We start from the raw sequence: 25,448 nt of genomic DNA, 5'->3' as shown, positions 1-25,448 counted from the left end.
TTCGTGATTATCTGATAAATCAAAGGTTTAAAGATTTTTGAAATAGATTATTTTTTAGATGTCATCACTATATCAATTTAATGTGTATTAATTTCTCAAAGAATTATTAAAAGATTCCAAACTTTTGAATCCCAGTGTAACATCTTAAATCGATATACACAGAATAAACATTTCAGAATAATACTAATTTATTTATCCATTGCTGCCTTACAAAAGGAACAGAAGATGTAGAAAAATCACAACTCTTTAAAAATAAATAACCACACATTTTTTTTAAACATGTGGAGCTAAAATGTTAGATAAAGGTTAAAACATAAATATGTCCAGTAATGAATTAACTTTAGTAATTCTAGAAAACCCCCACAGCTACATGCCAGAGCAAACCTTTTCCCTCCAGTCCTGTACGAGGTCTCAGAATTCCTCACGTTCACACATCATGAGCCAAGCTCCCCAAAGTTTCCACAAAGCTACTAAACTAAAATATGAAGCGATGATTCTGAGGAGTTTTCTAAACCTACTTCAATCCTTTGAGTGTTAATGCATTTCTAGGAAACAGCTCACTTTAAAACCACAAAAGAGAATCTACCAGCATTACAAAGCAAGCTTTAATTCCTCTGAATGCATTTGCAGTTATTAAGTGCTTAATTACTCTGCATTAATAAATGTACAATTAGTGTTTAAATATATTCCACAATTAAAAGAAGAAAAAAAAAATAATTCAGATGGCCCCTATGAAATATCACTGAACTTTTGAGATATATTGTAATGTGCCAAGCCACCTCACTGTACATATAAGTACATTCAGGTCAAGTCCATATATTTGCATTAGTTATAATACTAACCTCCTCGCTGATGTCAAAAGGTTAAAGCATGCTGGTTTACGCAACCCGCAACCAAACCACAGTCTAACAAGTGAGCACAGGAACAGGAAATGGAACGGTCCTAGATAACGACAGTTAGTTTATGAAACCTCTGCCACATTATAATTGGTGTGGGAGTCATGAGTTACATAAAAAATTTAAAAAAGCCACAGAAGGCCATATAATTGTGTATATAGCCTATGAGGATATTCTCTCTCTCTCTATATATATATATACATAAAAAATTCTCCTTGATAAACATCCACAAAATTAACTGGAAAAACAGAAAATGTATCTAATTAAAATTAAATTAAATTAAAAACAAATTGGCTACAATATCAACTGTAAAGTGTTTCTGATGGAAAGCAAACAAAAGTGTGTCAAACACTTTCAGTTTAGAAAATGTTTGATCTCTTCAGATTTCTTTTCTGAAGCATCACTAGGAGCTTCGGCGTCTAAATCAATGCTACTCTTTACTCCCTCCACCAGAGTTAACATCACTTGCTCGGTGTCCACCACCTCGTCTGTGATTGGCTGAGGCTCCACTTCTTCTACATTCTCATTGGCTGGAGACTGAAATCCACTGTCATCGTGATGAAGAGGGCTGGAGTTGGTAGAGGTTTGAGCGAATTCCCCATCAGAGTCGATGGCGCCTTCGCTTAGGTTCTCGCTGGGGTCTTCCTGGATGGCGATCTCGATCTGTTGAATGGCGCTTTCGATGGCGGATACACACTGCTCCTCTTCTAAAGACCGTTTGATCTGGGCGGTATCCAATTCTTCGTCAACCTTTATTGGTGACTCCCTTGGCACAATCTCGGTTACCATTATGATTTGCTTCACCTCATCGCCTTCTTCCAAAGGCAACATCCCATTGGTCAACTGTGAGCCGTCTTTTTCAACGACTTCCAGCACTGGGTTTATAAGGTCTCGAATCTCATTGATGCTGTCAGGAGAACCTGGTTCTTTCTCGAAGGGGACATGCTGTATTGGGTTCACAGGCTTTTCTGTTTCAAGATCTTGTTCCGTCTGCCCTTCGTTCTCCTCTGGGATGCCTTCCACTCCTGGTACTTCCTGGCAGGACTCGTATAACAGAGGCATCCCGTCCAGTTGGATCATGGAGACGATCTGTTTGCGTTTCCTGTTGGCCGCTTCGCCTCCTTGCCTCTCTCCTTTTACTCCTCCGAACTGGTTAGCCCAGTCGATGGTGTCCTCTCCCAGCAGGTGCAGATTGGGGTCGCTGTTGGTCAGGACCATGCTGTCTCTGTACAGGTTGTGCCTTCGCTGGACCGCAGCTTCCTTCACAGCTGCAGAATGAAAAGGAATGATTGGAAACACATTGCAAGAATATGTTTAAGCAGTAACGTATGGGGGCTGTGCTATATTGTGCTAAAGGGGCTGCAGTGCAAACACTCACCCATCATGATGTCCTTGCTGACTGACTGCAGGACCACTTCCTCAAAGATGTTCTCTACTAGGATGAATCTAGAGAAGTCCTCAAAGATGAGCTCCCTGAACTTGGGCAGATCCTAGATGTCAAAGACAAAAAAAGTTTTTCCTTTTTTTTCCACATAACCCCAAAACACCATGTTTTCTAATTTTGTGTAAAATATTAACATTTATCATTTCAAATAAATGATAAATAATTAAGCTATATCTATGAAAACCATCTATAAATGAACTGTAAAATATCAACAAATCAACAAACAATAATAATAAACTATTATTATCAGCAACATGATATAATAAATGTATAAATTATAATGAATGAATAATCTGGTTACAAATATTAATAATAATAATGATTATGATGGTGATAATAGTATTTGTAACCAGATAATGTATTTTTTATATAATCATCTCATCATTAATAACAACAACAATAATAATAATAATAATAATAAACTACAACAACGGTTATATTTTTTATATTATCTGGTTACAAATACTACTACTAATAGCATCAGCGGCACCATAATCATGATGATTATCAACAGGATTATAATTAGCATAACTATTAGCAACAAGATAAATTAATACATTTGAAAAATAAATAATAATAATAATAATAATAATAATAATAATAAATAAACTACATATAATAATAATAGTAGTAGTAGTACTATTCGTTAACAGATAATTTAGTATTTATATGATCATCACAAATAATAAGAATAAATATAAACTACAATAACAGTAATATTTTTATATTATCTGGTTACAAATACTACCACCATCCTCAACAGAATCAATATTATTATTAGCAACAAGTAAAAAAAAAAATAATAATAAAATACCCAGTTATATATATAACAACAATAATAAATATTTTATCACCAGTTTAATTTCTGGGTTATTTTTTTTCTTTTGGTAACATTTTTGACCTGAGCCCCCATTAATATCTGAGAAATATTAAGAGTGACACATTAGGAAAAAATATTGATTTTTTTTTTCTTACAGGGGGATAAAATTCATTTTAAAAAAATGACACAGAACACTGGCACTTCTAAATGTCACAGAAAGAGGCTGATTCCTTGAATTTACCCGTGAACAGGATGGGGCGAGCTGTTTCAGCATGTACGGTATGATGATCTGAAGCAACGCCTCCCTGAAAAACTTCTTCCGCACTGTGCTGCTGTCATAGTCATATTTCTGCAGGCCATAAACAAACCGAATTAAAACAAAGAAATGAAGGTGGTCTGATACAGCAATGACCCAGGAGCTGTATAACAAAAGTAAAGACCCAACTAAAGCCCTCACTTTGAGTACTCGGTCCTGACAGCGCTGGATGGTCTTGCAGAAATCCTCCCCACTGTGGCCGTCTAGACTCTGATGGACCAGCTGCTCAAATGTGTATACCGCGTTGTCCATTTGCTACATACATAAATGGAGGAATTTTAGGAAGTGTCAACTATGATTGTTAATTTGTAAAAATGATAGAATTCTAAAGGACAAAGGCTATTTTGTAAATCAGTATTCACTTTTTCTGCATGCATGTAATACTAAAATGACCATGGGATGTTATATACCAAAACAGAACAGACATGTAGATAGATGTGATCTATTATTGATTTCTTTAGTTTTTTTTTTTTTAATTAGCTGTCAGACAACAGTGTGTACTTTGATTTAGTAAAATCTCAGTATGAATCTCTTTAGCCAACATACCTGTAATAAGAGGTATTACCTCAAGGTGGCGCTCATTAACAATATACTGCTTTCTTTTTAATAGGTTTTAGCCACATCCCGCATTGATTCATGCTCTTGGCCTCACTGCTAAATCGATGCCTGTTTTTTTTTTTTTTTTTTTTGGTAGGCACCAGAAAAATGAATGCAGGCTAATATCAAATCTATTTCAAGGGCTAGTGCCAAGTACTGCAAAACATCAAGAGGTTTTAAATATTTAAATGGAATATTAAAGAGGAAAGACACCTGTCTCATGAGGATCTGAGCTCTCTGGATGAACACAGAAGGACTGGACACGTCACATCTCTGCTGGAGGCCTTCAAGGTTCAATGCCTCCATCTTCTCATAACAGCTCTGCATCTTCACCGGATGGAAGGCCAACATGGAAATCTTTTCCATATGCTATGAAGAGAGGATTTGGAGTTAGCCATTGCTTTAAAAAGGCTCTGCTTAAAGTGTTAATCAAAGTCCAGCCTCACCTCTCCCACTTTCTCACTGCTGCTTTCGTTCATTGTGTTCTTGCTGACCTCCACCAGCTCACGGAAGAGGATGTCCCTCACTTCAGAGAATCCTCTGCTGGTGGGCTCCATGAGGGCCTCCAGGATGGAGTGGATGTAGGGCTGAACCTTGCTTCTCACAAGCTGTTCGACATGAGGCAACACAAACGCTTCAAGAAGAGGATTAGACAAATATTAGTGCACTAGAACGCCCCTTATAGAGGAAAAAAAACGTCATATTTAATGTTAAACTCATGTGTTTTTGTTTAAAGTACAGTTGATTGCATCAAAACTGGAGCTTTAAATTCATGTGAAATGTTCAGTGCATACATGTTTGTTTTCAGGTTGTGAAAGACATCCGGCCCCTAAGGGACTTTTTTTTGTTTAAATGTTGTCTCGCTCCTCAAATTGGGCGTCATAACAAAGAACGCTTTAGAAGAGACTCAATTATGAAAGCTTAAGACTAATCACAAAAACTCTAGGCCACATAATGGGCTCTGGTATCTGTGAACAAGTGACTGTAGGAAAGCACCTGTCCTAGGTGTCAAAAACAGCCACTATTGTTCCGCAAGAATAAAGGAGCCATCAAAAGCACACAGATGGACTCTAAAGCAATTTAGAGATTTGTACAAATACTCAAAAACCTGCTATCGAGATGATTTAGCTTGTGCTATTTGAAATGTACTTTGGGTGGAACACAGTCCTAGCCACAAATGACACACAGAAAAATGTAGTACTCTTGCCAGACCTACATTATGGGAGGACAGTTAGAGCTTTTTAGGTTAAAGCCAAACTATGTTGATTGAGACTGAATTCCAAGAAAGAAGGATCATGTGGAAGAATGCGAGACTGAAATAGTGCAGCTAAGAATAGGGTCCATTAAAATAAAGTGTGGCATGGTCTGTGTATTAAATGAAGTCACAATCATTAAGTGTACTGTATATCCAAAAGTATCTGTAACACTGAATTGTAAGAAAGTAACAAAAAGACTGATGATACAGCACTACACTAACTTCATAGAATCTACAGTTCTTAGTTGTCATGAATCAGGCAATGTGTTTTTGCTGCTGCCATTTTTGAGAGTGTGGCCATGTATGACACATTAGTAATCTCCACAGAGAAGGTTGACTGGTTTTCTCTTACCACGGATCTTTCCAGAAACGTGCTCTTTGGACGTGATGATCTGATCCATATTTGTGCGCAGAGCCGAGTCCAGAGGAGGGCGCTCCACCTCACATACTTGAGCCAGAGCTTCGTGTTGAGTTTTTGTCTGTGACAGCACCTGTCTGTATACTGCATCGGAGATCTGACAGCCCAAACAAACAGATGAGAAACAAACCTCCAAGAAATTGCAGCAATTATACACATACCTGTATAAATTGATTCCTTAATCCAGTAACAAACAAAATTCAATAAGGGCTTAACAGTAGAGTGGGTCAGTGGGGAAAGTCTGCACACGTTCAGGACATTTGCTGATCACGTGCATGTATTGTATTGTATGCAATGTATTGAACATCACAAGATAGTAAACTTGTCTCCAAGGTAATAATCTAGCTGGTTTACACAGCTAAGGCTGTCGACATTGTGAGAGTTGTGAGCCATGGAACACACACACAAAAAAACAAACTCACGCATTTATACTCATTTATGTACATATATACATATTACAGCTTCAGAATTTACATATTAGAACCAACCAGCATCCAGTCCTTCTGTCTCTGTTGTAGTTTTCCTTTCAGCCGAGGCACGATCAGATTCTTTAGTTCAGGGTGCAAAGTCTCCATCACCAGGTTAGCAAGAATCTAGACAGACAAACACAGATGTGTGCTTAAATAATGATGACAGAATTTGAATAGTGCTGAAGAAACTGATAAGAGAGCATCATTAACTTCATGCTAATAACTCGATGGTTTTGCATGCTTATCTTCAATAACTAGACTGCAGACTGTACAATGTCAAACTATCAATTCTAGAAACACAATGCTTTATCGCTGAAATCCACAACTTAGACGCCCATCACAGATGGCTGCTTTGTTCATGCTCACAGCATTGCATGCAATGACAGCCAAAACAGAAACAACCTTTGATGCCGAGAAACAAGTCTGCAAGAATAAGTCTTTTCATGTGTGTTTTTAGGGATAGGACAATTGGTTTATCATAAATAACACACCAAACATGACTCGTTCATCTAAACATTAGGATTAGCTCACCCTTTAATATTTCCTTATATCAAATAATGTGTTTATAGAAGAGAGAGAGAGCAAATGGGGGGGAGGGGATAATAAAATCGGCAAAAGGGGCTTTTTTATGACCTGACTGACATGTATTTGAGGTGTTTTAGCTGGTCACCTGTAAGGCATCAGGCCACACCATGCACATAAAATGGAGCAATGAGTAATGGCTGATTGAACTCATATTACAGCTATAGGCTTGGCTGAACAAACCGGTATCAGTAACCATACAATCATCTTCATGTAAAGCTATTAGGGTGAGTGGCTTGAGTTCAAGTTCCTCTTTAAATCCATGAGCTTCTGACAATTTCATCCGACAGTAAGTAGTATAGAATCGCTCTCATCCCTCTCCTCGGCCAGTTTTCATAGCAATGCAGGGGCCAGGTGGGCAGTAACACCACGCAGACCCCCTGACAGAAAAACAAAAAACAGACGGCCCACACCCTGCAGTAATAACAGTCCACACACCCGTTTCCAGTGTGGTGTCACATCCAGGCTGACCGTGACGCCCTGCAACACCACTGAGGGTGGGATGAAGAGGAAAGACCATGTTTCTCACACATGCACAACGTCAATACCTTCTTTATATTCACAACTCGTAGTACTTTTACTTGGTTAAAGAGTAAGAACAGAGACATTAATTGGCTTTATACACACACACACACACACACACACACACACACACACACACACACACAAAAAGCTCATTCATAAGAAACATTTCCTGGAAGGAAGCAAAAAAACTTTGACTATAATGCACAATAAGTGATGTCTTGACTAACAGTGACGCATCAAGACTTGAATGTGCTCAAAATAATAGGGAATTTAAAGCTACAGTAGAGGAGAAGATATTCTATATTGTGTGTGTGTGTGTGTGTGTGTGTGTGTGAGTGAGACTGCGTGAGTAAGGATAACCCTCACCCAATAATTTTAATGATTGCCTATTTGCATTTCATTCAAATCTGTGTGTGTACGTGAGAAAAAGGGCAAGACAGACATTGCCAAATCTATTAGAAACTAAAGGTTATTTCTAGCATATTATGACTAAAATGAGACTGCAGTACAAACCAGAGACCTGACCATAACTCACCCCTCTAATGACACATTCTCAGCCGTCTCTCTGCTCTATGGTTTAAACATTATTGAGGGTTTGTGCTCCTCCAGAACATTAGAGAGCTTAAATACACAGTGATCAGTCTGATTTATCAACATAGCTTAAAAACAGCTTTTAGAAATGGGTTTCAGGTCAGATGGAAAGAAAACGGTGTATTTTGTGTGTGTGTCTAAATGAGTTTGGAAGGGAGAAATGGGTCATTTAGAAATATTAATTATTATGACTTCACAAATATTAGCACATTAAAGGGGTCATATGACTTTGCTAAAAATAACGTTATATTGTGTATTTGGTGTATTGCGATGTGTTTACATGGTTTAAGGTTCAAAAAACACATTTTCCGCATACTGTACATTATTGTTTCTCCTCTATGCCCCGCCTTTCTGAAACGCGCCGATTTTTACAAAGCTCATCATTCTGAAAAGTGAGGTGTATGCTGATTGGCCAGCTATCCAGTCTATTGTGATTGGCCAAATGCCTTAAGTGTGTGATTGAAATGCTACAAACATACTGTCATGCCCGGCGTGATGACACAAAACCAATAAAACCCATTACAAACATGACATTTGTTGCATCCAGTGGGGACATAATTACTTAATATAATGACTTAAACTGTCTTTTTACGCCTTGTGTTGCATATCGCGGCGCGTAAACATAAAACCATGTTGTGATTGGAGAATTGACAAACAACAAGAACAACTGTACTCTACACTGTTCAAAACTCATGTTTGAATTATCAGTGGCAAATTCTTTTAATATGAAAACGTACTTACAGGCTGTGAGTCAGAAGCACCAGACTGTCCTTGCAAAGTTGGAACTGCCCCACTTTATAGAAACAGCATTTGTGTGTAGACAGTATTGTAGGCTATGTTCCCATTCCATTTTATAAAGAATATCTCTTTGGGTTTGAGACTTTAATCTTTGTAATTTAGGAATCTTAACTATGCACGAACAGCTTGTACCACTCCAAAGAGAAAGGAAATTTTGAAATTACACCATATAACCCCTTTAAGATATGACCACCCACATTAAACACTTATGAAACTCATGGAGGTTGGCCAGCGATAATGGGTAAATTTACTTCTAGAAGTCTTAAAGGAACAGTACAGTTTGAGTTTAAGAGTCATGGAGTTTCTAAGGGTCTTACAGCATGGAAAAAATATCTAAAAGTAAATACAGTTTTTGGTGAATAAAACTATGACTAACATTATATAGAAGAGAGAAAAAAGCTACAATATGGTCTCTTTGAGAGCGTCAGTGATGAAGCCAGTCCTGACACTTTTGCCCCTATTTTTACCTTCTAAAAACAGCTTAAATGAACACTAGATGGATGTTGGTTTGGCAAGCTGGTCTAAGATGATCATTTATGGTCATTAGTTGCTCTAGAGGTAATTATAAGCTGGTGGGTCAAGTTTAACTTTGTAAACCATTTTGGTCAGGCTGTTAGACCTCCTTAAACATTTAGACCTAATCTTTTCAGCCTAGATTCTCTCAAATTCTCCACTGCTGAAGTTCTCAGTGAAATGAATATTGTTCATTTAAGAGTGTTAGCCACACCTGAGCCAAAGTTTGGGTGCCCGCCCACCTGTCTGGGAAAGAGGATAAAGCCTGGATTGAGGATATGTAGAGGAAACTCTACCCAAATTATCCAAGGAAAACAGAAGTGCACAGGGATAAATGCTGTCTGAATCGTTCTGTCCTCCTCTCGGTCTCATTCTTTTTCAGGGAAGCTTTGATTTCACCTACATTCTTATTCCCATGAGTCCAACACATTGTCTAAGGCTCATTAGATAGCATCAGGAGCAACTTAGCATCCTGTTTTGAATAAAGGATGATTTATTTCTGACATTTGCCAGATTTTCCAAACGAAAATGAATGATCTTTACCAACCTGCGCTTGGTTTCCACACATCATGTCCCAGGTGCCATAGTGACCCTTGGCCTGTCTGTAGAGCCGCAGGGCATCAGTGAATGCTGGTGTCGCTACCTTGCAATCTTCCGACAATCCTAGAGAGGTCAAGACACATGACATGTTATAGAAGAGTGTCATATGATTAGCTATGGCCAAAATCACACCCATGCTGATATTACACATGTGCTATTGCTCATATTTTCAACAAGGGTGTCAGCATCGTTCTAGACATTAATTTAAAACAATATCAATTTAAACAGTTTAGTTTGGTTGGCCTTAAGAGTTTTTGAACTCAAATCTGAACAATCCTAACCAGCTTTTTATTTTTTTTGCTGGTCCAAACTGGTGACGGCTGGAAGACTAACTTGGACCAGCTATAAGTCATGTTAAGCAGGTACAGCCTGGTTTTTCCAGCAAGGAAAAGGAATAGATTACCATTTTAATAATAAGACCTCATCTTCACTTAGAGTCTGTGGATGGAAACTACAGCTAACACTATTCAAGCAGAGAATCCACAAGACCTAACGTGACGAGACTTATTGGAAAAACACTTAAATGGCGATATAATTATACAGTACTGTAGTGAAGATGGATAACGTGCTAGATGTAAGACTGTTTGCATAAAAGCTGCACATCAGAGTTGATGAAAGATTTCCAAACAGTCACGCTCTCGCTCCTACTAAAAGTGTATATGAACAGCTGTTATTTGGGGAGATTCGAGTATTTTGGGATAAAGATAACCTTGTTAAGTTGCTTTCCTGTTGGCAGCAGGAAGTAAGTGTGATCCATAAAGTTACACATATGGGCAAGGAAAGACAAACACAGATGGACATGAGCAATGGCAAGCTGCACAAACACTCATAAGACTAGAGCTGGTGATGGGGAGCATGTATATCTGCGTGCTGCAGTAAGTTTCAGATTGGCTGACACAAAGACAGGAAGTCAGCAGTGAGAGATGGAGGGATGGAGTGTGTAACAGTCTGTCAGGAACAGGAAATCCACTCAGCGTCCATTTTCCAGGACCCAGGCCGAGACAGAGAAAGACACACACACACACACACACACACACACACACACACACACAGAATGGAGGAAAGTAGAAAATAACTAGCTTTTCTTGGCATGAGCCCCATGAGAAAACACTAGATGCGTTTGTCAGCAGTCTGCTTGGAGAAAGTCCCTAGAGTTATGTGCTCGATAAAACACGATAACCCCAAATCAGAAATGAACCCACTCCTCCCCAAACATGTCCACCGGTAAAACAACTAGCAGTCCTAACAAACTAGAGACACCTTACATCCAAAGTTCATTTGAATGTGGCTCACTGTGTGTGTTTAGTGTCAGGTGAAAAAAAAAGAAAGAAAGAAGAGCTGCACTCTTTTTCTTTGGCAAGTGGGCAGGCCTGAGAAACTCAACACGAGAGTCTTCAGCAAAAAATAGTACATATGGTAGAGTTTAGCGTGGACCGCCTCTGGCATGAGGCTGCACGGTGGTTAGCCGAGACTCCTGGGATGGCTGGTTCCCAGGCTTCCTATGCCACCGCATGTGTGCACTCTTACCATTACTGTTCTGTTCACTGAAGCATTTCCCATTTGGGCTAAAAGCACAAGAACTAGACGAGTTTCAACAAAAATATCTTATCTCTGCATCAATAATGAGAACCAAAGAAAACATTTCAGCTTTTTAAATTACATTTCTTTGCCAATCTGGAGGAAAGCTATGTCTAGACTAAAGCAAACAAACATAAATCTTACCATGGACTGACTTTTATAAATATATACTAATTATTTTTATATTAACAATATTCACATTTTTAGTTTCAGTATAAATAAAAACAAGTAATTGTACACACAATAGAATGTTTCTTTTTTTTTTATTACTAATTTAAAGGGGCCATAAAATGTATAAATCAAATTTTCTAAATCTTTTTGAATTTCAGTGAAGAAAGGTCAGTGCTCAATGAAAACATAATACTTGTAGAATGTAAAATTTCCACCCCAGTAAAAGAAAGGTAATAAAACAAAGAAAAAGAGACTAATTGATTCATTGTGACAGATTAACATATGACTGGCCATATAAGAGCTATTTAAATTAATAAATTATTAATAAAAGATTTCTTTTTTCCAGGTCTTAACTTTTATAATAATATTATCTTTTTTTTTTAAACAGTTCTTTAACCTTTAATTTCAAAATTAATCAGTTAATTTCATATTTGTACACTCATTTTCTTTCAATTAAAATAATGTTTTGTCAATAAAAAAAAAAAATCCCAAATAAATCGTGGGCTTTACCCAAATCCTGACACAGTGTGCCTATTACTTAGCCTAAGGCTATTATTAAATTTCAGCTTAATTTAAAGGATTGTGTTTGATTGTGTATTGCAACCGTCAACGGCGTCTACAATTCTATTTATGAAACTAACATTCACCTCTACTTTAATTTTAAAACCTGTTTGTTTTCCTTCTGCCATTGGTCTCTAGACTATGATGTCACTATGGGTGTGATGATATGATTGATCATCAACTGTCCCAGTTGCCAATGAGACGGGTATGACTACAACAAAACAAATGACTAACCACCACCACAGGCTTTCAGAAGCATGACTAGAATACAATTGCTAGATGAAGAAAAATGTTCAGAATGCAACATTTGCATTCAATCCCCAATGTTTGAAATTCTCCATTGGTTTAGTCCCATTCCTGAAAGCTGATCAGATCAATTAAAACATGCCTTCAGTTCATACACAGTCAAGTTCAAATTCAAACAGCTTAAAATAGTGTAACTGTGTCTTGCTTTATCTTAGGCTCTTTAAAAGGCTTTTAATAATTTATCTTGATTTCTTTTCAATTCTGTAATAAAATCCAAGTGCTTTGAGCACCTGCTGTAATACCACAGCTTTGCATGTGGTTGATCGTCTCTGCTCTCTGGTAACCCTCTAGCAAAAACATAGAGCCGTGTTCTCACGTATGTGAAGCAACTACCTGAAGTCATTCAGCCCTCGGCTTCAGGCAGGTCTCAGGGATTTTGCAGAGCCCTTCCCTGATGCCTCAAAGGCAAATGATATTCCCAATGTAGGGCCTATGAAATGCATGCTATTTTTCCCCAAATTCCATTTTATTTTTTTCAAAATTGATTTTTTTCATTTTCATTTTTCTGGATTTCATTTTTGCTAAATGAAATGTTATTAAACAAAAAGCATGTTAAATTATTTGAAAAATCAAAAAGTTTATATAACAGCGTTTATTAAAAGTTTAACAAAAATTACATTAAGGAAAACAATTACAAAAATAAGCTTTATTTTATTTTTAACAAAATTCAATGTTCCATTAATTTCATGAATTCAGTTTCAATGGTTTCATTAAACTGTAATAATCAAAATCTCGAATTAATTTATTTTATATTAAACATTTTATTTATTGAATTGAATCCACTACAACCGCATTTTCTGCAGCGGGAAATCATAGGGCCCTACCTATGTCATTTCTAGCTCTTGTGACTTTTTTGGGCTGTTACCAAGCCAGAGGCACTGTACTTCACCTTCAGGATCTTAAAAAGCCTGGAGGCAAGCTAGAGATATCACTGTACATATTGATCTGTCCCTTGTTACATGTAAATTTTAAATCAATATGCGAAATGGGCTGAGGAACAATACTACTTTAAGACGTCTTGTGAATGTCAACATGTACCTTAATTAAAACTCATTACTCATCTTATTTTGAATGAGTTATAGTCCAAGTTATTAAAAAGAAAATAATGGCTTACTCTTTCATCAAAATATCAGAAGTGAATTGAGTGCATTTTTTTGGGTGATGTCACAAGACAAATGGTTAATATAAAGCAACAGTGAAACTGCTATTTATGCTTTTATACGCAGTTCAGTTTTCGTTTCAATCTTGCCAACAGCACACATTAATTATAAAGACATCAAAATAACAACACAGAAGAATAACAATTTGGAAAAAATCTAAACGTTTCAATAAACGTTAGCCTTCAAAAACGAACTTTTCAATTCCCAATTAATAAAATCAAGCCCAGACATTTTTGACACACAAATGAAAAATATGACACAATAAGGTAGTCAGATGGTTTGCATAGTTTCTGCAGGTAAATCAGCAGGAAGGTCACTGCATGCAGCCCCTGGCTAATGAGTGACTTGAAGGTCCCACCTTTAAAAGATCAATATCTGACTCTAGAGTGCAGAGAGGTCTGGGTTTCCTCAAAGTGGACAAACAGGGGGGCCCTTCATGTTAGGCAGTGAGTGATATAGCTAGAGTGATATCTCCCCGCATATTGTCTTGTGTCATTATCATTCGTGATCCACAAAACTAGCAATTCGCTGTCATGCCCTGACAAGTCTTACTGAGAGTGCCCCAAGGCCATGTGGGAAGGTGTTGACATGTGGTCAGAGGATGTTCTGTTAGAAGTCAACGACTGGCAACATGTTGGAGCTATGCTGCTCTGCAAGTTGTGCAATTCGTATATCAGCCAATAAATACAATACCTCCTTTTATTAGTTCGTCAACATCTATAGTGCTACACTCTTGTTTAGCATTTTTATTTCAACTTTATACGCAACTTCAGTAAAAAAAAAAATTCACATTTAGTACAATAGGACGGAGTGTTGCGGGGGGTTTGGGGCTTCAGGAAAGGTCATCAAGCCGGGATTTGAACTCGGGATGCATGTCGACATCTCACATGTCGGCGCACTGCCCGCTAGGCTATTGGCGCTGACTGCAGTAATTTTTAATTATTTATTTGCACCATTCAAATAAATATGTCTTATGCTCAATGAGCCCGCTTTTATTTAATCAAAAACACACACAAAAAAACCAATACTGTGGAATTATAAAAATTTTAAATACATGTTTTTAATAGGGCTGGGCGATATGACGATATAAATTGAATGGACGGAATTAAAAGTGTATCATTCATATATTCATATGTATCAGATTCATATTGTGCTCTATCGTTTATTTTGTAGTGCCGCAAAATACATTGTTTACGGCAATAAGTCGTTTTCCTCATTTGAATGACGGCAGTCTTACATGCATTAAACGGGGGTGCAGGCAGACATGTGAATAGCAGCATTCAGCGTCACGTTCCTGTGTGCATAGTCACTAAAACTTAATGTTTGCATGGGTTTTTAAGCATTGCAGTTTAAAACAACTGGTTTTAGGCCATTGAAACAAACAACAGAGCTACTGTATATGTGTGCGCTGTCTGGGTTTCTGGGTTAGAGGAGTGCGTAAGCCACGCATCAGCTGATAATGCATTTTTGCCTCTTTATTGGCTTTGAACGATTGCATAAACAGTTATATGCATCTAAATGCAAGTATCCTCATAAACATAGTCATTTAGGTTTTAAGTGAATGAAAACAGTTGCAAGAGAAAGCGTATATATAACAGTGTATTAGATCCGGACTTCAGTCTTAAAGCTCTTTTTTTTTTCAGTCTTTTTTTCTTGTATTAGTTTGATATTGATTGGTAATTCTGATTATGGAAATTCTATGGTTTCAAATCTTAATATCATAAAAAACCTTATTAAAAGAAAAAACAACTATATCAAGATCTAAATATTTATCATGATATAAAATTTCTCATATCATGATATAAGATTTTGGTCATATCGCCCACTCCTAAAATGTAATAAAATATTTTAAAACAATTTATTATTTTGATGATTTTCCGCATCCATAACTTTAGTCTTCAGTATCACTTGATATTTCACAAATCATTCTAATATGCATATTTGATGTTCAAGAAACATTTCTTATTATTATAAATTTTTAAAATGGTTAATATTTTTGTGGAAACCGTGATACATTTTTTCAGGATTGATGTAAAGAGTGTTTAAAAGAAAAGCATTTATTTGAAACAGATTTCTTTTGTAACAACATTACACATCTCTTTACTGTGAATAATGTAACAAATATATAAATTAAAAAAAATCTAAATTCGTAAAAAAATATATATATATAATAATTTGAACAGTAAAACAAAATAGCACCTTCCATAAAATTTTACTTGATTTTTATGTAATATCAATGCATTTTAATGAAGAATAAAAAAAAACAAAAACACGTCATAAAGCACATTAAAAGTTCACTGTTCCTGCACAGGATATTTAGCATTAGTTAAAATGACAAAAGGACATCCTCCACACCTTAAAGTAATTTCAAAAGCATTCAACATTTTAAGCTGAGACACAAACACTTCTTTCCCTCACAAACACAGACACAGACACACACCCTGCTGTGTGATTTGAAATATGATGATAAGCCAGGTGATTTGTGAGGGTGGAGTTGCAGGTAATGTAATACTATGAAGTATTTTTACAAAGGCATGCATAATATTTCTCAGCATATTTAGCTAGATATGTAATATAGACTACGTTTGAGTGACGTAGAGGAAAAATAAATGTTGCAGGTCAAATCTCGCTGTTAATTCAGCTCTCACTGTGACGCAAGTCAGAAAGAAATGATTATGCAGCAAATGCTCTGGTATGGAGATCCATTTTAAGGTTATTTTGGATAGCAGTTCACATTTACTTTTTTACCTTTATGCCAACAAACTACAACTTTCTCATGACATTTTTTGTGCACACAAATTAAAAAATGGCAATTAACATGTGATGTTTCCCGTAATTGTGATATAGATGAAGTAGATAAGCCAAGTCTTTTCAGCAAAGCAGATACACTTAATAGAAAAGCACACATGGCATCAATCTAAAACCAGAAGGAATGCTTTGCTTTGCCTTTGTTTGTGACCGTGACTCACCGTTATTGCTGTGTCTCACACAGTCCTGGAAGACGGCGTGCCACTTCTTCTGTTCTTTCTCCGTCATGACACAGAAGTAGTGATGGCGGGCGTATGGATGCCACAGGATGAGGGGAAACTGTGTGGGACATTTCAGAAATGGGGCACTGGTCGCTTTGGCCTTTGTATCTAAAACCACAAGATAACACAATATAATGTTCATACTTTGATTTTAAAATAGTGTCGTACTACATTTCCATTAGGATCTTTTAGAATTCTTATAGTATTTTCTAACCTGCTACTTTTCTATCGGTTTATTTAAATATTATTGTATCCATTAATTTCTCACCACTTAGGCTATTGTTGAGAAGCCCCAAGTATTCCTCCATAGAGGTCAGAGCTCTGTACCCGGCACAGTTAATGACCCCTTTGGAGTGGAGCCCTCGGTCATGTGCCTGTAGAGGAAACAGATAGCTCAGAATCTCTCTCCAGCTGGGGAAATGTCAAACATGTCCACTAACAGCAGTACACTTTAGATTCACTTTAGTTCCAGTAATGCAAGTTTAACATTCAGATCATTTTTTCTTTTGTTTACATTTAATTATATGAGCTGGGCATGTTTGTGGGGGAAAAAAAACACATGCTCAGTGGTTTACACTCACCGCTTTGCTCTCATACAAGCTGATGTTGTAGGAGTCGCCAACATACAAAAAGCGGCTCCTCCATTTCTTGCTCTCTTCCAGATACTGAAACAAACCTCCAGAGAAGATGGACTTGTTCTTCAGGGGGTCCTGTGGTGGGAACAAATGCATTTTAAACAAATGCAAATCAAAATAATTTTACTAGAAAGCATGACTAAACAAAAAAATTAATGAATGGTGTTTAGAAGACCAACGTGAAACACTCCCAGCAGGCTGAAATAACAAAAGGCTGGCCTGAGACGTGTTTATATAACATAGATCTGAGTGATTCAGCCAAAAATAAGAAATGGGTGGAGCAACTGGTACATAAAAGCCATTCAAGCTTGTGTTATGTCTACAATCAAAACCACTGCTTTCTGTTAATGGATGCTGAAATTACCACTGGTGAGTGCACATGCCTTTGAACACGGTTAATCTGTTAATCTTTGAAAAGAAATACAAATAAATGCAGGCAGATATTTTCCAAGTCCAGCTGTCCTGTCTTAGAACATCTGAGGGACTTCAAACATGAGAGTGCATAAGCGTTTTTCTTGGCAATGGTCTAGATTTCTGTGTTGAGTAGAGATCAAATGACTTCATGGACAATTGATAATTGGGGAGGCCAGGAGAGTTTGGAGACCAATAAGAAAGGAGGAGTGTTCAAAATTGAAGGCTGATGAGATTTTAAACTTTCTGTGCATTTGTTGAGATAACCAAGATCTCAGAACATCCCTCAAACTGAATGCAATCAAACCAATGTGTTGGTTGACTGATCTTAAACAGTTTGACAGATTTTTCCATTGCAGAAAAGCTGGTTTCAGCTCCTTTGACATGGCAATTAATATCAGGGGTCAGGGGGGTGGAAACTGGAAAGTTTTCAAAACAACAACAACTTAGTCTTGCAAAACCAAGTAGATCATTCCCGTTATAGTCAAAGTCTTCTAAACTGGGGCGATGCACATTCAGTTGATGGACGCAAAGCAAAGTTCCCATGCACTGGACAGCAGCTCAAGCCACTTCAATTTTTCATGTTTGTCTAAAACACAATTATGATTATATGAATTGTTTGTTATGAATTGTATGCGTAATAACTTTTGGCAGTTGCATCAACACAAATTCCATAAGTAATACTTGTAAACAAAGACAATACTGCTCCAAAGTTCATTTGTGGGCTGGCACCAGCATAATTTTGGTGAAAAATGCCATTAGAAAGAAAGGTCTACCCAAGATCCTTTGATGCTACTGTCGGTGGAATGGCGTCTGAAGTCTTTATATGCTTTTGTGTGTGTATTTGCTATTCAGGCCTTTGTTACAACTATTTAACTCATGTGAAATCTGCTCCACTTCCTCTTCACTGACTTAATGTCGATAAGCACGACCACAGAAAGCATTCAACACGAGGGAAACAGTACAGTAGAGCCACAAAAAAAAAAGGAAAAACTAAAACTGGAAGGCTTACTTCTGATCTAATTTTAACCTGTACTGGGCAATATTCTTTGCCATTATTTTTCCATTCTTTGACCGTCTTTCCCCATCCCTCTGGGATCATCATGACTGGACAGACAGATGTGAAATATACCTTTCTATGTAGCAGTTGTGTCTGGGTATTCCCTCCTCCTTCGAGCTCATAGCGTACGCTGTTGAACAAAGCCACAGCGTACTGCTGCTCATAAAACCTCCCAAACTCTGACATCACAGCGCTGGTGCGGCCTAAATTGGAACAGAGACATAGGAATGTTAGATTTAAGGACCGCAGCAAAAGAAAGAAATTATTACTTTACAGCTGCAGAGTGCACTGCAAATTGCAGGTTGCATTTGCTAGAGGTTACTTTAGGTCAAATGGCATTATTAACATTTAATCACGATCACAAAAAATTATAAACCTGTTTAGTTAGTTTTAGTCTTTTAGTTGAGAATTGTTCCCAAATGCAATTAGGCAAGATAACAACGGAGATGCAAACACAGAGAAAAACCCAGCCTCTTAAAGCAAACAAAACACAGCTGTAACTTGATCCAAGATTTTAAGTTGACTAGAACTACAGTGTGAAACACAACAAGTGACAATCCACTGTCGACATCATTAGCCCATGTCTGCGTGTGTGGGTTTGAAAGAGTTAACAGAAATCATGATATTGCCATGTGCGCTTATTAAACCACAAAAGACGGCAATTTTGTTGTATTGTATTGTTTTATTATTAATATTAAATGCACATTAACTATTTTTATAAAATAGTTATTTAATAATTTAAACAATTATGAAAATAATTTTAGAAATTTTAGAAAACAATACTTTATTAAATACATTACCATATTAGATGTAAGGGGGGAAAATAACATTGTCCAAAAAATGTGATTATGATTTTGGGGCCATTTTGTGCAACCCTGTGTATTTAAACCCTGTAACTGTGTATTCTATTACAATATCATAACACTTATATTGAAATATATCTTATCTGTGAAAATGCTGATCCTAAAATTCAATAGGGTTACAAAACAAAAAGGTGATCAACAACAAATGTGAATTCCTGATAAATAGAGAAACAGTTGCAAAAACATTCAAGTGTGGAAACACATGGACACAGTATGAAAATAAACATTGAAAATGAAAAGACCCGAGCCTGCAGGCTTATCAAAGCTTTATGAAAAGAAGATGGCGCTATAAAGATGAATTTGCTTATATAAAGAGGCCAACAAATGGAAAAAGTGATGCATGATCAGAGGCGATCACATTTGAATGCCATATTCAAAGCATAGTGGTCTAGTTTTAGAGGAAACAATATCCTTGGGATTTCATATTTACATGACGAGAGGCTTAGCATTTGGATGCTGATGAAAGTCGGCACGTGTTTGAATGTATGTGAAAAGACAGATTTCCATGAGAAACAAGGAACAACCTGACAGGAATGGACAATAAGGAAGGGCCACATCTGATGTCAACTCAGGTTACATTACAGCACTCTAAATACACATGGCCTTCTGGGTATTCAGGTTTACTGTACCATGGCCTACAGTAGGTCTCCACAGGAAGCAATCTCTTCACTTACAACTCATTTCTCAAGAACTCCATCAGATTAGAAGCTTTGTTACAGGAGATGTTGTGTTGTTTGAATGCAACAGCCGGCGTGTCTGTGAGGGCAGACCATTCTCTAGCAGACCCACTACTGCATTAAACTAGAAGAACTTGTAGATTCAGTTTGCTTTGGCTCAGTGTGGAATATGTCACTGTATTCATTAAAATATATAGTTGCAGAGAGTGTTTTTAGACGCTCAGTTGGCACAGGTGCTGGAGATGATTCTCTAAAAAAGACTTCTCATCAGCATTAACTTTTATATAATACATTAAATATAATAAATCAGTACTTAACCCTAACAGCACTGTGCTAGAAGTAGAAAAAAAGTAACATAATAGAAACTAAGTATTTTCCAAATAATATTTACACTTTCAAATTCATGTTATAGTATAAATTGTGTCTATATACATAAAATATATCTGTCTTTCGATACTGTAAATATTAGGATGTAAATGTATTTAGACTTTTATATAATAAAATCTTTAAAATTTGAACATTTAATTAGTGTCACGGTGTCTGGTCTGTGTTTCCCTGGGTGTCCACTAGTGGTCTTACTTCCCCATAGGCACCTCACCGCAGGCACTACATTTCCCACAAAGCCTTGTCCCTTCATCACGGTAATTGCACACCTGTTAATTGCACTCAGCTGTCTTCACTTTCATCATAATTTTCCTGTCTATATAAACCGGTCTGTTTTCTGTCTGTGTCATGAAGTCCTTATTTTTCCATCACCCAGTTTCCTCGCGTTTCTAGTTTCCTGTTCGTTTTGTTTTTTGACTGATTTCATGGTTTTGACCCAGTGCTCATTTTAATTTTTGGATTACCCAATAAACACTGCTCCTGGCTCTTTCGTCTCCAGTGTCTCATTTTAACAGACACCATGACAATTGTTTTTTTTTTTACTTATATTTTTATTTATATATTTTCATTAAAATGTCTCTTCTTTTTTTCCATCCAAGGTTTTCTTTTCTTTTACAAAGAACATTTGCAATAGTGTATAAATAACTATTTTTTGACAAGACACCAAGAAAGCCATTATCATACTTCATACACTTTTAATAAAAAACAATATCAAAAGACATTTACTGATACCAACGCTTCCCAAAGACATTATTGAAATTTCAACTAACTTTTAACTGCCAGTTAGATTATTTTACCTAAGAGATTATTTTACCATTCTACAGGTCAAAGCGATCCATTCACTGACTATAGAAACTGTAAAAGACCAAAAGCTAACAAACATCCCTTCCCACATGCATGGTCAGCAGATGAACCCTTCGCTATCGGAAGGGAGGGAAAGATATGGGGGAGACAGACAAAACAAAAGTTTGAGAGCATGATGACACCTTGAGAAGTTCCTCCCCATTACTCAAAGACATGTTCATACTTGCTCTCAGAAAACATCCAGCCCTATTAGTCAAATAGTTCACACGGGAGGTCTAGAGATCCCTAGAGGAATGTTCTGTGTTTAAACCTCCCTTCAACCTCCTGACCTCAGTCCATCTACCACAAACATCTTCATAACTGCTTAAGGCTTCATAAAGGGAGAGTCTATGAGGGCGGCCTTCTCTTGTGAAGACCAAACATCTTCCCGCAGTTCATTAATAAACGGCGGTGGAATTTCAAAAGGGCTGACTCAGCAGATACACTCAGCATTTTATGACATCAGCATACACGCCTGCATGAATTCATCTCACAGAAATTAAATATTTCTCTGTAATGACCGCTGAACAAGACGAACACTTCAAGTGCCACCTCACCAAGTGACTCAAGCCTATCATCAGTGAAAGATCTGGACTAGTACTTCAAACACAATGAAACTTATACTTCATAACCAGTCCTGACTTGTTCTTGGAGTATGTGTGTGTGTGTACATACAAGGTTGCGTTGATCCGAAATTTCCAGTCACAGCCAAAAGAGCTTTTGTATAGCTATAAAAACGTTAGGAAATTATCTCACACTATGCTCGTTTCACTCAAACTGGTTTTTCAACAGTTTTCCACAACTGAAGATTGTTCCAAATGAACACTTAGGCTATATTTATCAAGTCGGTTTTCATCCAGAGATACTTTTTATGATTGACATGAGGGGAAAAGATGAGAAGCAGATCCAAAACACAGCAACTAACCACTACAGACGTCACAAATTATTGGCTGGTAACATTTAATTTCCCGCGTGTCAGATAGATCACACTGGATAGCTATGAAATGTTCCTGTTAGTTTCTAGGAAAACTCAAAAGCGAATGTTGTAAACATAAATTGCCGTATTCCAAATCTTAAAGCTCTTTAATTGCAAAAGGATGCTTCTTTAAAGGAATGGGATTATTTCCCATCATGTTTTGGAGGTGAACTAATATATAGTTATGAAGGGTTTCTTTACAGGTAGAGGATATAACCAGTTCTCCAAACCAACTAGATTAAAGGAATCATATTGCAGCAAAAATACTTAGTAGAAGCTTCATGGGCACACAATAGAAAGACAGTTTTCCATTTTACCATCTTATTATTAGAGTTATAGAAGAAAATATAATTTGTGGACACAAAAGTAGGCCTACTATTAAACATACCAAGGACACTCAAAAAAAAAGTAGAGTTGGCAAAACAGTTTTTGCCAAAAAGTTAAATGCCTAAAACGTTTATACAGTGGAAAAACATGATTAGCAGTAGAATATCAAAAATGTTTTTAACGCATACAAATGTAACCAGTCTTAAACCTGCATGTTTGAGGCATTAGGGAGCGTTTTAACTTTACGCGTTCTTATATTCACTCTGAATATAATAGTATCTTAATAGTAGGTTATTGAACACGTATCAGAACGCCACTAATAATAAAGAATACATCTGTTGTGTCTTACCCAATCATGAACTTGCATAAACCGGTTTGACTTTAATATTTCCGTGGAACATAAATAGCAGTTAGGAAGAATATTAAGAAATTAGAGTCTGGGTAACGTTAAATTGTGACATTTGGATTTATTATATATATATATATATTTTAAGTGAAAAACATATCTCGACTCCAGCGTTCCGTCTCATACCGCTTTTGTTTTGTTTTTATAAGCGCGAACGCCTCCAAGTTTCTTCGGTGTAACTTACACGCGTCTGATAAAAATATCTTAAAAATTTGTGGATGGTGTATCCACGTTAACTAACCCCATCTCTTTTCGCGTTAAACAGTCCTCTTTTAATCTACGCTAGGTATATTGTACAGAGCGGCCTATTATGACTTTTTCCCTTTTAAAAGTAACACAAACGCGTTTTACCTGTAATCATCTCCCGTTTGCCTTCGTCCAGGTTGCTAGAAATCACATCACCCATGGTGACGATTTAAATGACAGTCACAGATATTGAAGAAAGTTCCTTTGGATCTGAAACGTAGGGAACACTACAGAAATGTGTCTTTTGAGTCATCCAAATAAAACATCCCTGGTTACTTCAGAACGTTGTGTTCATTTCACATTGACGTGAGTTCACTGACTCAGACGCCCTCTGTGAGACAAACGACTCATTTAAACTCGAGTCAAATGAGTGTCATTCAGAGGGTGTGGTTTACACCCGCCTGACACACCCAACTTCACAACAAACCTTCTGTTCTTTAATCACAGCTGATTTTAGAGACTTTGATATGATCATGGACTTGCTCTTGTTATATGATGGGCTTAAGTTGATTTATTTATTTATTTTACAGAAAATGAACACGTTTTGGTTTCAAAACATTTAATGTAGTAATTATTATTTTCTTGAAGTAATAAAGATATTAATATTTTTCAGTCTTTAAAAGAATTAAAGAGTTTGCATATTCCGTTCCACAAATATCTTTAAAACTGAATTACAGTTAAAGCTGATGTTTTCCCCAGGAAATGCAAACTGCTTTTTAGGACTGATTTACTTTTATTTTTAAGTTTATTTTAAGCCTGCTTTTCTACAAAAAAACAAAAAACAAAAAAAAAAAAACTTTTATTTAAAAATAACAAAAACATTTTGATTTAATAATATTTATATGTATTGATATATAATATTATTTTATAGTTTGGCATGGCATATATATAAAATAACATATAATCTCCTAAAAGCTTTTAAAATATTATAATAAAAATACTTTGCTAAAATATTATTTTAATATGAATCAATTATACTAATATTTTGACAATAATAGCCTTTATTTGTAATATGATTTTATAAAAACAAAGTTTTAAAATACAATTATATTTTATAAAAACACAAGCTGGATCAAATAATGCAAATGATACATTAAATAATTAAATTGTAATATTATTAGCATGGTAAAATTAAAGAACTGTTTAAATATTCATTTATAATTATTCTGAACATAAAATGCTCATAATTATGGAAACCCGTTGCGACTTTTATCTCACAATTAAGACATTTTTTTCTCAGAATTGTATGATATAAACATGCAATTCTGACTTTTTTACCCTCACAACTGCGTGGTTTAAAGTCAGAATTGCAAGATATGAACTCGCAATTCTGAGAAAAAAAAGTCATAATTGTGAGAAAAAAATTTAAAAACAAATGACCTTGTTTTATTTTTCATTTAGAAGCAGAAACGGGTTTCCATAGCTACTTAAATGCTAAAATACTCATAAATGTTATAAAAATACAAAAGAAAAAAAAGCCACTGTAATTTTATATTACTGAAGCAAAAAAAAAAACAAAAAAAAAAAAAAAAAAACCAAAAGATTTAACTTTAATTAGACGTTTATCGCCCTCATGCGGTCAAAATGACTAAATGCTGTTCTAACCAGGAATTTGATAACACATATGATACTTTACACAACAGTAAAATAATAGTATATCTTAATTTTATGTTATTTTATTCACATTTTAACAATTAATGTAGTTAATTTGATGAAGTAAACTAAAACTGTTGTGCTTCGTAGTTAGTTAAATTAAAATTCAGTGTAAAATAACCTTTAGTTGCTTCTCTAATGGAGTGACCTGCTCTTTTTGTCACGTAGCGGTCAATGAACAGTGGAAGCAGTTGGGTCAGTTGCAAGGGTATTTTAAAACCTCCATTGATCATGGCATGAACAGTCAGCGTGGAATCAAGGAGGTATTCTCTTGTGATTCTGTGTCTGCGCCCTCAGCGTTTGGCAAACGCGCAGTATATAACGGCGCTCGGTAGCA

General features: G+C 36.3%; 1 protein-coding gene across 1 annotated transcript; it reads right to left on the bottom strand.

Moving 5' to 3' along the window:
- Nucleotides 1–586: 586 nt before the first annotated feature.
- On the bottom strand, nucleotides 587–23,799 carry LOC127985477 (protein Niban 2). The gene is made up of 14 exons (XM_052587487.1): nucleotides 23,564–23,799; nucleotides 18,809–18,939; nucleotides 17,212–17,340; nucleotides 16,899–17,004; nucleotides 16,571–16,738; nucleotides 9,773–9,888; nucleotides 6,235–6,339; nucleotides 5,681–5,843; nucleotides 4,520–4,707; nucleotides 4,287–4,442; nucleotides 3,618–3,731; nucleotides 3,402–3,509; nucleotides 2,275–2,386; nucleotides 587–2,164 (listed from the first exon to the last, which is right to left on the bottom strand). Exons 1-14 carry the CDS (start codon nucleotides 23,616–23,618, stop codon nucleotides 1,251–1,253), a joined length of 2,565 nt encoding a protein of 854 aa, XP_052443447.1. The 5' UTR covers nucleotides 23,619–23,799; the 3' UTR covers nucleotides 587–1,250.
- Between the last annotated feature and the right edge of the window lie 1,649 nt (nucleotides 23,800–25,448).

This window comes from Carassius gibelio, chromosome B21, assembly GCF_023724105.1.
Source record: "Carassius gibelio isolate Cgi1373 ecotype wild population from Czech Republic chromosome B21, carGib1.2-hapl.c, whole genome shotgun sequence".
In the NCBI taxonomy this organism is placed as follows: Eukaryota; Metazoa; Chordata; class Actinopteri; order Cypriniformes; family Cyprinidae; genus Carassius; species Carassius gibelio.
Note: the sequence above shows the minus strand (reverse complement) of the source record. Positions and strands in the feature narration are given on the sequence as shown.

Coding starts and splice junctions, on each gene's coding strand:
- LOC127985477 (XM_052587487.1), bottom strand. CDS start 23,618: ATGGGTGATGTGATTTCTAGCAACCTGGACGAAGGCAAACGGGAGATG. Junction 17,005..17,211: donor GCTTGTATGAGAGCAAAGCG/GTGAGTGTAAAC, acceptor TTTCCTCTACAG/GCACATGACCGAGGGCTCCA. Junction 9,889..16,570: donor TGTGAGACACAGCAATAACG/GTGAGTCACGGT, acceptor TGACCTCTCTAG/GATTGTCGGAAGATTGCAAG.